Here is a 13625-nt window from a genome sequence, read left to right on the forward strand (position 1 = left end):
GATCCCCCTGTAGTTGGAACACAATCTCCGGTCCCCCTTCTTAAAAAGAGGGACCACCACCCCGGTCTGCCAGTCCAGAGTCACCGTTCCCGAACTCCACGCGATGCTGCAGAGGCGTGTCAGCCAAGACAGCCCCACAACATCCAGAGACTTGAGAAACTCGGGGCGGATCTCATCCACCCCCGGAGCCTTGCCACCAAGGAGTTTTTTGACTACCTCAGCAACTTCAGCCAGGGTAATGGACGAGTCCCCCTCCAAGTCCCCAGCCTCAGCTTCCTCTACGGAAGGCGTGTCGGAGGGATTGAGGAGATCCTCAAAGTACTCCTTCCACCGCCCGAGGACATCCTCAGCTGAGGTCAGCAGCGCACCACTTCCACTGTAAACAGTGTTTGTGGAACACCGCTTCCCCCCTCTGAGTCACCGGATGGTTTGCCAGAATCTCTTTGAGGCCGACCGAAAGTCTTCCTCCATGGCCTCACCGAACTCCTCCCAAGCCCGAGTTTTTGCCGCGGCGACTGTCAGAGCTGCGCTCTGTTTGGCCTGTCGGTACCTGTCAGCTGCTTCAGGAGTCCCATGAGCCAGCCAGGCCCGATAGAACTCCTTCTTCAGCTTGACGGCATCCCTTACTTCCGGTGTCCACCACCGTGTTCGGGGATTGCCGCCGCGACAGGCGCCGGAGATCTTATGGCCGCAGCTCCGAACCGCCGCCCCAACAATGGAGGCGCGGAACATAGTCCATTCAGACTCGATGTCCCCCACCTCCCTCGGGACCTGGTTGAAGCTCTGTCGGAGGTGGGAGTTGAAGACCTCTCTGACAGGGGATTACAATAATATATTATAATATATTACAATTTATATAATAAAAACAACAACAACAGCAACAATAATAATAATAATAATATGTTTACCAAAGCAACTAACAATTCAGGGTTTGGATTCTAAGCGACATACACTTATGAACCCATTTACTCTGCTGGGTAATTTCAGATAGTTCCAATTAGAGTAAGTACCTCACTCAGGGCTACTACGGGAGCAGATGGGATTCAGACCTGCGGCATTCAGTTACAAAGGTGATACTCTAACACTATCGACCTTAATAATTTTTTTAATGGCATTATTGTCCCTCAAGGGGAATATTTTACAGCTTCCATATGAATTTCACTTTATGGACCTTTATTGCACATATGTATCTTGCAAAGCACCAAAAATAAATGTTAAATTTGACAACATGGCCATCTCAGTGGACTAGTTATGGTGAGCACCTATGATGTAGTGGGACAGCAGCTGTCGTGTGAAGGTACGACTGCTGAGTCTGCCTTCAGGAAATTGAGACGAATTAAGTTATATAACTCTTTCATTTAGATAAACTTTCTCAGCCTCCCTACTGCACTTTGTAATTTGTTTTTTTTATTTATAGTTAGTTCATATTGTGGTCTGGAGAGGCCCTTTTCCAATATCTTGCCTTGGGCTCCCATAAAGATAGATCCTCAGAGTGAAGCTATTTTCTCCTTCTGTTGATGTTTGGTTTTTGTGTGATCATTTACGACAGTCATAGACAGTCACAGACAGTCACCCAGTTCCATCAGTCACACACCTGTCATTCAGCTCCAATGACATGATACAGAGTTTGCTGGATCAGATATGTCATGACACACACTGCTTTTGATTGTTCCATTAATTTCAGCTCTCTGCAAAGGCCTAATCTTAAATTCTTGCTTCCATTTCCCAGCCAGAAATGTTCAGCGTGAAACATCAGCCCAAATATGAGAACACTGCACCTTAAAGAAAGATAAAGAGGTCCCAGTAGGCATTTAAATTCAACAAAAATACTTCTGCTATCAGTATAAAGTAATGCGCACACACACACACACACACAATGTCTACAGTTGCTTCAGTGCTGATTTAGTTCTTACAGTTTGTGCTGTTTTTTTACATTAAAAACTTGAGTTTTTTTTTTTTTTTGATTTTCATGTTTTGTTTGCTTTCGTCTGGGAATCCATTATCATATTAATTGTGCTACAGAAGATCCACAAAAACTTCATCAGTTAGGTTATTATCATTTCTGTGTCATTCTGCCCCTCACATCCTAACCGACTTCAGCTATTTATACAGTTGCATGTTTTTCCAAAACTGTTTAAAGGCACCTCACAACTAGCAGGAAACAGGGCTTGAACCAACAACCTTGAGGTTACCAATCCATGTCCTTCAATATTGCGTTTCAGTGCTGTGAAACAGTGTTGTTTCTATCACGGTCCATTGAAATAATACTAGAACTGGCAAAATGTCTGACTGAAAAGCTGTAAAAAAATTGGAAATTGCAAAAGGGGGGAACAATACTTTTTCACAGCACAGCATGCAGAACACAGTTCCGATCCTTCCTTTCAGTCCTTGCATTTAATGTGCTTTTTACATGTAAGCAGTGTCATTTGGCCATTAATTGAGGAGTAAACTCCTGCCTTGGTAGCGTGCCTGCAGTTCCTGAGTGTAACTGAAAAAATCAATGTGATCGAGCCGGACATCTGCTCCCTCAGAACACGAGAGCATCTGAGTGCTTCTCGCCTTAATAAAGAGGAGATGTTTGGAGAATAGAAACCTGGCTTATGCGTGTCTCACTGGGGAGATCGATGAGCCAATATGGAAGTGGTCAGAATGAAGCGAAAAAGTCATGCATTAGTGACTTACCAACGGCGCTCATAGACTGTTGAGGAGACAAAGAAAATGAAAGAAAGTTGAGTCCTTGAAGGAGAAGTGACCTGCTGCCAATGATTAGGTGACTTCAACCAGTAAAAATGGTTTCCCATCCAAAGTAGAACACCACAGCCAGAAGTCGACTGAATAATATATTCACTAATTTGTGGTCGACCTCCCGTCCACCCTGTGGTTCTAGGACTACATGAAGAACACAAGTGGTTGAGTGTAAAGGCTCTCTCCTTACCATGTTCAAGGTCCTCTCTGTCCCGCACCGGAGGCTTGTGTGCTGCAGTCGACTCTTTGAAGTATCTGACATCAACAAAGCCCAGAAGCAGGCTGCACACCAAAGGGAGGTGTTCCTCTTCAACGACCTTATCGTGGTAAGCTTCTATGGTCAAGTACGGTTTGTACAACTCTCAGTGACCACTTTCAGTAGGCAGTGGACAATGTTCAGTCCTTTGCTTGTGTCTAAACTTTCTATAACAGTCAGAATTGTTGAAAAGTGGAAAAAATGTTTCTGCTTGCTTTCAAACAACAAGTGTATTTGCTGTGCTGTAAAAAGCATGTGAGTATAATTATGCGTTTAATGGGTCCACTCATGCAAGAGTATCCATAAAAATCGACACCCCTGAAAATTAACGTTTTTGCTAGAGGCTCCTGTGCTCTCGTGTGCTATGGACTATTATAAGCATTCATAATTGGCAAACGTTTTTCAGCCTTGACTTTCAATCTCCCTATTTAAAATTTAGTTAATACCTGGTGTTCTACACTCTGGATGCAAAATTTATTCACCTCTCTAACCCATTGATGGTGATAAAGCTCTATGAAATTCCTATCCTCTCCTCAGATACTGAAGCTGAGTCCGAAAAAGCGGAGTTCTGCAACCTACACCTTCTGTCGAGCCATGGGTCTCTTGGGGATGCAGTTCCACTTGTTTGAAAATGAGTGTAAGTTCCGTACAGACCTGCTGGTTCTGCAGCTTCACTTGTTTGAGAAAGAATATAAGGTCTAAATGGACCTCACTAGATGGTAGCCATGTGTTTTTGGGAAAGTTTACAAGTCCTATGTGAACCTTGTGGAGCTGTAGCTCCACCTGCTATACAATGAGTTCAAACTTCACATGGAACATCTAGAGCTACAGAAAGCTGAACAGGTGGGGCAGTTGGTAGCAAAGTATTTCAAGCTGTTTCCTTGGGTCCCAAAGGTTGCTGGTTCAAGTCTTACCTTGGGTTGCAGTTTTCTCGTGCAAGGTATTTACCCTAAATTGCTCCAGACATATTACCCAGTTGTCCAAATGAATAAATAATGGTAGGTACCTTAACATTCTAAGTTGCTTTAGAGAAAAGCATCAGCTAAATTAATAAATGTAGATGTGAGTGGAAGTTCTACATGGTCCTCCTGATGGGGTACCCTGCATGGATCACCTCCTTAATGGTGTCACCTGCCTGGATGGGTACCTCCACAGTCTGTTTTGCACAAACAGTGCTACGTCCAGTGTGGCGATTCGAAAATTGCTGTTTGGAGGTGTTGGCTGATGTCTGGTGTGCCGCTCAGCTGAATGATGTTGTTTACTGTTGCTGCCTCGCAGGAGCATAATTAAGAATGCTGTTTATGCATCAAACTCTGATTTTCATTTGCGTGGCCCTTTGATGGATTGTGACGTTAAGGGGAGAGGAGGAAAACAACACAAACACGACAGCGATCCAGGGAGTGTGTTTGTGTGTCGCTGGGCCCACATACTGAACACTGTCACGGTTCGCTGCTCAACCACTGATATACTTTCCCTACCGACATAATGGAGCCAAACACTGTTGTGAAGCCATCTGAGAGAAAAGGGCTGCATTAAGGAGCACAAAAAATGATGGGCTACGGCTGGCAATAATTTATTTCCTGTCTCGGCGGAACCTGCAGGCCTCGTCTGTATTCATTGTTTTATCGTTATCACACTTCGACACGTTATTACTATTCGTTAACCATTTTTTTAAAGAAGATTATTGGAAAATCATTCAACATAGAAAGTGCTTCCCACAGAGGGCATAAACTGCTCCCAGTCTAACTACATATTTGGTCAACCTTTCGAACATTTATTTTTAGAAAAATTTTGACTGCCTTCATTACAGTTGGCACGTAGCAGTTAGAAAGGTCCTTTTCAATATACCCTGGTAAATATGTCTCCAGCTGCGTTGTCCAGCTGGAAACGCTGCTTGCCGGTTATGTTTAACAACAGTAAAACCCAGAAGAGGCAAACACATTGTACAACGCTTTTCCATTTCAGAAATCTTCCCGTTTTTTAAATGTTTGATGATCTTTTGTTTGCTGTGTTTTTTTTTCTTTTCTAACATGACTTGACATGTAACTAGTGCTCTCCCTAAGTGCTGCACTACTTACTGCGTCATCCCCTTAACACACTCTCCTCCAGACTATCCGCACGGCATCACCATCGTGTCGCCTTGCCCTGGCTCCGAGAAGAGGCAGGTGTTGAATTTCTGCGGCCAAAGCGCCGAAGAGCTGCTCAAGTTCGTCGAGGACCTGAAGGAGTCCATCGCTGAGGTGTCTGAGATGGAGCAGATACTCATCGAATGTGAGTGCTCCCCATTTCATTTTCACTCCTTTGTATGAACAGGCAGTACGTTTCCAAATCACTGCCTTTTTTTACATGGATTCCATTCAATATAACCGTTGACCAGTTAAAGCAACAATCAAATTGTTAGAATCCTATGGAAAATACGTTTAACTTACGTTTTTCTCCAATGGTCAATCTGCATATCAAGCTACTTGCAAAGATTTGTCCATTTATGCAACTGGGTAATTTTTACTGGAGCAGTTCAGGGTAAGGATCTTACTGCAGGGTACTGCAGCATATGCAAGGATTACATTCATTTATTTAGCCGATACTTTTCTCCAAAACAACTTACAGCTATTTACCCATTTATACAGCTGGGTAATTTTACTGTAGAAATTTAGGGTAAGTATCTTTCTCAAGGGTACTATAGCTAGAAGTGGGGATCAAACCTGCAACCTTTGGATCCAAAGGCAGTAGCTCTACTACACTACCAGCTGTCCCTAGAATCCAAACACTGGTCTTCTTTATATAAAAAAAAAAAAAAAAAAAAAATTCTAAGGGATGTCGCAGCAGCTCTAACCACTACATTGCTTGCTGCCGCTCACAAATATAAATGCCCCTTATAAATTATCCCTCGCCTCTTTAGGAGATCAAACATAGGCCCGGTTTCTCATATGCAGAGATCCACCAAATAGGCCATCTTTTAAAAATAGCCGTAAATTAAATAAGCTGCTGACTTTGGAGAAAGAAAGCAGGTGGGTGGGCAGCATTTCTTTGAGTGCATTAAGTTATTATAGGCAGGACTAATCCTGTTTCAGATTTGAGAGAAAGGAAGGGAAAGGGGAGCAACTGTAGAAGCTCCAGCCGTCCCACGGCTGTCCCTATGGAAACACCGGAGAAAGAGAAGAAGAAAAAACTTAATTTCCTGCTCGCCTCCCGTGTGGAGGCAGGGAAAGCAGAAGCAGCTGAAAATGAGCCACAAGTTAGCGAGACCAAACGGTGCGGTGCTCTCTGGGGACAGAGCAGTGTTCATTACTGCTCCTTGCAGAGAGCAAAGAGCAGAGGACTGAGGGGATAAAAAAAGTACAGCAAAAGATTTCATTGGGCACTTCTAACATAGCGACATCATTTTTCATTGTTGGTAAACTCCCCAAAAGGTGCCATGTTATCAAAGTCTCTGCAAATTATTACATTGTTTTTCTTGGTAATGAGATTACCATGACTTTGCACTACGATATAAACAGTGAGTCATCATCGTTGTGATTGTTTCAATTTTGAGTTTTGATATTTGCACCCTTCACCGTCACAGATAAGGTTTTTTTACGCAGCTGTTGGTCGAGGGCAAATAACAGACTGCTTTGGAGAGGTTCTTTTACCAGGCCATCTGATAGTACTACCCTGTCCTCGCTCTTTCAGTAGAATGTACTAGAATTCTGTTTAGGCGACAGAGGATTGTAATGAAAGCTTTAGGCAGCATGCGGTATAGTCAGGCGTAGTTAAGGGCTTGTTTCAGACCCCCCACTATAGGTACTTAACCTAAATTGCTCTACTGAATTATCAAGCTGTAGAAAAATGGATGTAATTTTAAAGTGCTTTGCATAATAGCATTGGCTCTGCCACAACTTATAGAACTGTTGTTGGGTGTGTGTCATATGTGTTGAGGTTGTGGACATTACAGTGATCCCCCTCCTCATGTCCTATAGGGGAACTGGAAAGACAACAGGGAGCCAAGACCCATTCTGCCAAAAATGGAACACAGCTGGAAATCCGAGCCCACCAGGGCTCCCCACTCGGTAGGGTACTGTTCATCCTCTGATGGTGGACACAGGACAGGACACCTTCTGCTTCAGGGTCCAACCTCACACACCTCCATACACCAGCCCTTCGGGCTCTCGTTGCTTTTATATGAACCCGATTCATGTACTGAAACTCATCTAAAAGTCATAATTCTGCAAACCTTGAAGTACCATCCTTACATAATTGTTTATACAGTCCCTGTATGAGGTAATAAAAAAGATCCCTGGAAAATATGGTGTTGTTCAGATACTTGTGCTGGGTTCAGCCTGGAGCTCTATCTCGACTTGGCAGTCATGCTCGGCATAACTAATACCTAATGAGCGACACATTTTATGACCTTATCCACTGGTGTTGTGTTGTGCGCACAGCTAATGCAGTGTTTCATGTGCCGCTGCCGGTTTGGGCTTTAGCACGGCTGCAGGCTCAAGGTCTGCTATAGCTCATTTAAAAATATGTGCTCCGAATGTTCTTTCCCTGGAAGTTGTCCTGCTGTGAGCTCTCTCAAAGTTTTGCTGTTGGTCACAAGCCATTTTTCCTCTGGCTAGCAGGCAAGCAGGACCTCGATGGGAGGAACGGGAACAATTCAGTGGAGGTAAGTCCTTATTTATGATGGAAAGCCAGGCAGGTAAGTCCTTCTGCACCAGTTCCCATTGGAGAGGGCGTCGCATGTATATGACACACCTGGAACTCAGCTGAGTGGGGTGCGCCTTCAGCTGGCCATAACCCCTACAGCCTTTTGATAGTTTGTTTCAGTGCTTTCTGAATACACTTCCCTCTTCCAGCACCTGCATTAAAGTCTGCAGGGCCCATGAAATATTGAATACTGGTTGTTGCTTTTATTACCAAGGTCATTTACATCTCTTTGGGTAGAAAGACGACCTGTTTTTCGGCTTTAATAACAAGCCACCGAGTCACATTTACAGCAGTAGTATAAATAACTGTTTTCAAGAAGAAGTGTGTATTTAAGAAAAATTTTTGCTGAGTGTGTGAGGGAGAAGCCTGCGTATGAAACGGGAGGTAACAGCAGGGGCGCTCACGGGTTTCCATAGACAGGGTTTGATACAGGAATGAAAATCAGGACATTGAGATTGCAGATGGCCTGATCCCTACCAGATACACAAGACGAAACAGAGCGGAGCATCATCATCAACAATCCATATTAACAGGTGACTGTGTTTATAAATGTCCCAAGCCTTGTAAACACACTAATATAGATGTAATAAGCAGTCATTACTGTTGCCTCTACTGGAAGAATGGAACTCAAGCACCTTTTGCCCAACAATATATTATGCCAGATAAAAACATTAATGTTCTAATCCCCTTCTGCTAATGGGAAATATTTCAGGAACTCCGCCCGCATTAATGCCACATTAATTTGACGAGTCAATTATACCTCTTTCTCGGTGTGGACAAATGAAGCGGCTGATATAAAGGAATGATTTAAACCACCCAGAGAACCTGTCAGCGTGCAATTATCGCCGTGATGGTGTTGCGTGACCTCTCACAGCCTTGGTGTGTTAGCAGCTGGGGAGTTGGGCACTGTTCGTAGCACTGGGACAGTGTGACATTTGGGGAATGTTAATAGGGCAGATCCCATCTGGCTGCCAGTCAGTGAGATTTCTTCGTTCAGATATTTCAGGAAACTAATTTCTTCTCAGTAATGGCTTATTGCTAACAAGGGGGCCATCATGGAGCTGGGAAGGAATAAGTCAGCTGCTCCATTTTTTGGGTTTTCACCAGAATCCGACTGTGCGGGTGCTCCATTCTTCTGTACGGTGACTGTTAGTGCTACACAACACAACAGCCGTGCCTTTCTGCCGCCTCCAAGTAGCCCCACACTACTTTACTTGACCCGAAGGAGTTGTTAGGAACAGTTAAGGGAGGAAAAGTCTCCCGAAAAGCTCATGGTCTTTTCTTGACATTGGAGAAGGTGCTCTCAGCTATCTGCACCCTGTTCTCACATGGAGACACGTATAACTTCAGCCTGGACATAGATCAGTAGGGGGCTCATGTAGGGTAAGAGTTATACTTGCCTCCTTCAACTCAAGGTGTGGAACTTAGCTCTGCGGAGCCCAATCTTAGCATGGAGAAAGTTTGCAAAAGGCATCACATCCCTTCTCAGACACGTGCCTGGGCTTCTCCTTCACATCCAAAAGTAATAGATGATTTTCACACCTTCTGCAAATAGGGTCCCTGATCCTTTCAGAATACGAAAAGTTTTCATTTCCAGTGATTGATGGACATACTTTCTCCCATGGTCTTTGTGGCCTTAAGCACCTATGAACGATGTAGGGCCCCTGGGGCACCGATCCACTATTACATCTCTGTCTGTGAGTCTTAAGAGCAAATTCAGGCTGTGCCTCCCAGGAGCTGCACTGCAGGTAACAACGGTCTTCTGGGAGCAGGATAATGACCACTCTACTCCTCTAACACACTTTGCTTTCCCCATTTGCTTCCAAGAGCCTTTTCTTCCTTCAGTTAAATTGCTTGGACCTTCCAAAGTGATATATTTCCAGTCATGTTCTATTCAAGCCATCTTCACTCATCTTGAGACATTTTAAAGCTTTTCAGATGTAATACTTTTTTTTGAGACAAAACCCTTGGGCTTACTAGTTATGGAGTATAATACAACTCATGGTATGGGTCAAGGTAGAGGTTCCTTTAGTATTGGAGTTGCTAACCTTAACTTTCGCCTTAACTATAACCATAACGCTAATCCTAACCCTAACCCTAACCCTAATCCTAATCCTAATCCTAACCCTAAACCTAACCTAATCCTAACCCCTAACCCTGGTAATTTAAAATCACAGCAATGCATAACCTGCACCACTTAGCCATTGCTTCAAATGGATACCCTATATAAGGATTGGAGGGGCGTGGTGGTGCAGCGGCACAGTGGGTTTGGCTGGGTCCTGTTTTCTGGTGGGTCTGGGGTTCAAATCACACTTGGGGTGTCCTGTGATGGACTGGTGTGTCCCCTCCCCCTCCAGCCTTGTGCCCTGTGTTGCTGGGTTAGGCTCCATCTTGCCACGACCCTGCTTGGGACAAACGGCTTCAGCCAATGTGTGTGTGTGTGTGTGTGTGTGTGTATAAGGGTTACCATCCTAAGGGTACAGGTATATCCCAGAGCTGTGTAAGTTCAGAGAGAAGCTCTCTGACACTTGTTCCAAGCCACCTGCCAACCACCTTTTAACTTGATGAGTCTCTGTGCTGACGGTACTCTGGTCTAGACCTCAGTAACACAGTACCGCCGGGGGGAGATTGTTTTTGGGCTCCTCTTACAAGAGCTCAGTAAAACAATTAAATGGACCCAGTCACGAGAGTACTCAGCACTTTTGGCCCTGGGGTAGATAATGCATTTTTTTACCGAGGGAAATGTCATATTCTGAGATTCCACTGCACTATTGCTGCCTTTCATTCAAGGCTGGATTCAGATTTATATCTTGTCAGTCTTTTATGTTGACTTACACCAAGTAATTTTAACAATTCTTGTTTGGTGCCTGTCTGTTATGCTAGCCATAAAAATATACATTTATCTTCTTGCGCAGTGCTCCAAAATTTGCATGCAAGAAGTGTAACGTAAAACATCCCGTGTAAGGTAAAACATAGAGCCGCCATATGTTTCTCTGTTAATTTCCTTTTTAATCTTTCAATTATGAGCAACTTAGTTGAAAACATCCCTGGGGTTTCCATTTGGAAAGTTTTTAATATACATATTTTATTTTGAGTAAGACATTTTTATCCATTGATTCAGAGAGGTGCATTCCACAAAAGTGACACTAACTGGGGACAGGAAATAAAGAGGCTGTCGGTGCGAGACTTGAGGGCGCCACTCTGGAATTGCTGGAAAGTGCTACTCCTGGACTGGTGGCAGGTCTTGAATGAAATTAGGAGGCCTCCAAAACACGGGTTCGAGAGAACGGGTTACCATTTCTCAGTGTCATGTTCACTATGGACTGTGGACTCAATGACAAGTGAAGGCATGTTTCTGATGAGTGTCACCTGTGGTGTCTGTGGTGTTCCTTCTTGTCCAGAGTGTGCCCCCAAAGCTGCCCTCCAACTGCCTTGTGGAACATAACACCACTGTCTCCTTAGTGCTAAATTAATGTGTCCGTGTGATACAAAATCCTGATTGTTTTTCTTTTCCTTCCCAACTCCAGATATCCAGCTGACACCCAGACACACATACAAAATGCACACACACACACACACACACACACACATACATCCAAACTACATGAGATCCCCTCCGGCAACCAGTATCTCCTTTACCTGTTCTAGAATGGTCTTGAATCGTGTCGCACGACCCCTGCCACGCATGCCTGTTGTGTTGTTGACACCAGAGGGCTGTTGTCTTAGAGGAGGAAGGTCTTATAACATTTAATGCTGTCTCTGGCTGTTTCTAAACTAGGTGTCAATTCACAACAGGCTTCAAACGTACCAGCTCAGTGCGTCCCGGAGCCCCGAGAGTGGATCCCTCCCGGGCGCCCTTCTTAACCACCAGGGGGAGCTCTACTACCCACAGCTGCACATGGGAGGGGCAACGCCCGTCCACATGCCCGCCGTTGCCGACCTGCACCCAGAGACGCTCATTCAGTGCCAGCACATCGTCAAGGTGATCGTCGTGGACAAGGGCGGCCGTGGCCGTGTGGAGGCCTTTCTCAGCCAGACGCCATCCCCGCAGTTTGTCAGCTCAGCCACCTCCACGCCGGTGAGGTCACCGGAGGGCGGGAACCGGGCGGCAGCTTCCAAGAATGCCCCCCAGCCTCCGCTGCCCCCACCACCACCTCCCTACAACCACCCCCACCAATTCTGCCCGCCTGAGCTGCCCCTCATCCGGCGGAGGAACTCGAGCGGCACTCGTAGCCTCATGTAAACAAACTCCAGTTTCCTCTTCTCCAGAGAAGATCCATATATGAAATAGAAAACAATTGTACATACGCAGGGAAAAAAGAAACTGGTATATCGAAGACACTATAAACTAAAAGCAGAAAAACAAATGTGAAACCTCTTTGAGAGCTCTACTTAAATCACAAGTATTTTTAAAATTAAGTAGTTTTAACAAATTTCTATTAATTGTCTCTTTACACGTCACTATGAATTCAATCAGTTTTTTCTGCCTGGATTTGACCTTTAAAGTAAAAAAAAAAAAGAAAAAGAAGTGACAGTTCAGAAACTTTGTAAGTAGTTCTGAGTAATTCTGTAGCTTCACCTTCCTGTGTCTCTATCCCTTCATGTGTGTTTCAAAAATAGTTCTGATCCAAAAAAGGAGGTTTTTGAACAAAAACTGAGATTATTTACTGAATGAGAAGGTTCTGCGAGTGTGTTTATGCTACCAGGAACATGGGATGAAATTACATATTTGTTTGAGGTCTCCCGAAACAAAAGAGAAGTTGAAATAAAAATAAAAAATATGTAACCAGCACACCGCTGCTTTCACAGAAACATTTGCCAAGACATATCACTTTTTGCTCTTTTGAGAATTAGTCCTTTTGTAGTAAATACGAAGAAGGCCATCTGAACCTAAGGGACCTGCAGGGAACAGTTAACAGCAAACAATAACTCACTGCCAAAGCAAAAAAGATCACACTGCATCAGAACATTATTATACTGGAGTAAATATCTGGGTGTGTCCTAATTTTAAAATTTGTTTACTTGCTTTGAGATTGAAAGTAAGTTTGGCAAAGTGATCTGAGATTTAGAAAAAAGCACTGAACACCGGGCCTCAATTTGGGAACCCACATACTAAAATTAATATGTTTTCTTTACACTATTTTCTAGCAAATTAGATGGTCTCAGATGTATATAGAATATATGATGGAATATTTTTGATCATTTTGGCCTGTTTTTCTCCCTGGTGGTCTTTGGATTATGGTTCTTGTACCTGGGATATTGATACATCTCCAATGGTTTGAAAAGCAATTTAATACTTTGACTATATAAAAATTCCCCAGTGTTCTAAAAAAGAGCTCATACTTAAGGGTCTTTTGTGTTTATGTCACGCCCCCGGACCTAACGATTGCACTTGCATCCCATCCCTGCAACCGGACCAAAAGACCACACCAGCGCCTCCTGGGGTAGTGGGACATAAAAGGAGCTACGCGGACTCACTGGGTCATAGAACCTTCTAGTTTATCACTGCTCTTGCCTGAGATCCTGTACGCACGTAGCAGACTGCCTTTTTCCCGGCCTTCCTCATCCCTTTGCCCTTGTTGTTCCTAGTTCTCAAGATTTCTGGGTCCCGACCTCTGGTCTAGTTCAGCAGATTCTGACTCTTGTCTCATCCCCTGAACAACGTAAGCACCTCGGAAGATCCCCGCCTGTCCCTGACCTCGATTTTGGATTGTCCCCTTGTTTTTCTAGAAAATAAACATCCCTGTGATTGGGTCTCCAATTTGCCTTAACGAAAGGTTCCGCTTACTGATGGACCCAGTGGCAATTGAACACCAGTGAGTTACGGCCTGTTCGCAGGGGAAGAGGCTCGTTTTACAGGCCCAGACGCTGCGCTATAGTTCGGAGACCGTCCAGGGACTGGTGCAGGTACTCCAGCCGCGATGAGTTGTTGAGTCAGCTG

General features: G+C 44.3%; 1 protein-coding gene across 7 annotated transcripts in view; it reads left to right on the forward strand.

The window, feature by feature from the left end:
- The window catches only part of LOC108942122 (IQ motif and SEC7 domain-containing protein 3-like), a 73422-nt gene extending 61289 nt beyond the window's left edge, over positions 1 to 12133 (forward strand). For 3 of the 7 annotated variants that reach the window (XM_018765252.2, XM_029251612.1, XM_029251611.1), the window contains 6 exons: positions 2946 to 3071; positions 3539 to 3638; positions 5111 to 5272; positions 6958 to 7047; positions 7597 to 7643; positions 11463 to 12133. In XM_018765252.2, the coding sequence (XP_018620768.2) occupies positions 2946 to 3071; positions 3539 to 3638; positions 5111 to 5272; positions 6958 to 7047; positions 7597 to 7643; positions 11463 to 11927 (990 nt within the window). In that variant the 3' untranslated portion in view covers positions 11928 to 12133. The remainder of the gene's footprint in view (positions 1 to 2945; positions 3072 to 3538; positions 3639 to 5110; positions 5273 to 6957; positions 7048 to 7596; positions 7644 to 11462) is intronic. The other 4 variants (XM_018765253.2, XM_018765254.2, XM_018765255.2 and 1 more) reach the window with 4 other exon arrangements.
- The last annotated feature ends 1492 nt before the right edge of the window (positions 12134 to 13625 follow it).

The sequence above is a fragment of the Scleropages formosus genome, chromosome 5 (assembly GCF_900964775.1).
Source record: "Scleropages formosus chromosome 5, fSclFor1.1, whole genome shotgun sequence".
Lineage (NCBI taxonomy): Eukaryota > Metazoa > Chordata > Actinopteri > Osteoglossiformes > Osteoglossidae > Scleropages > Scleropages formosus.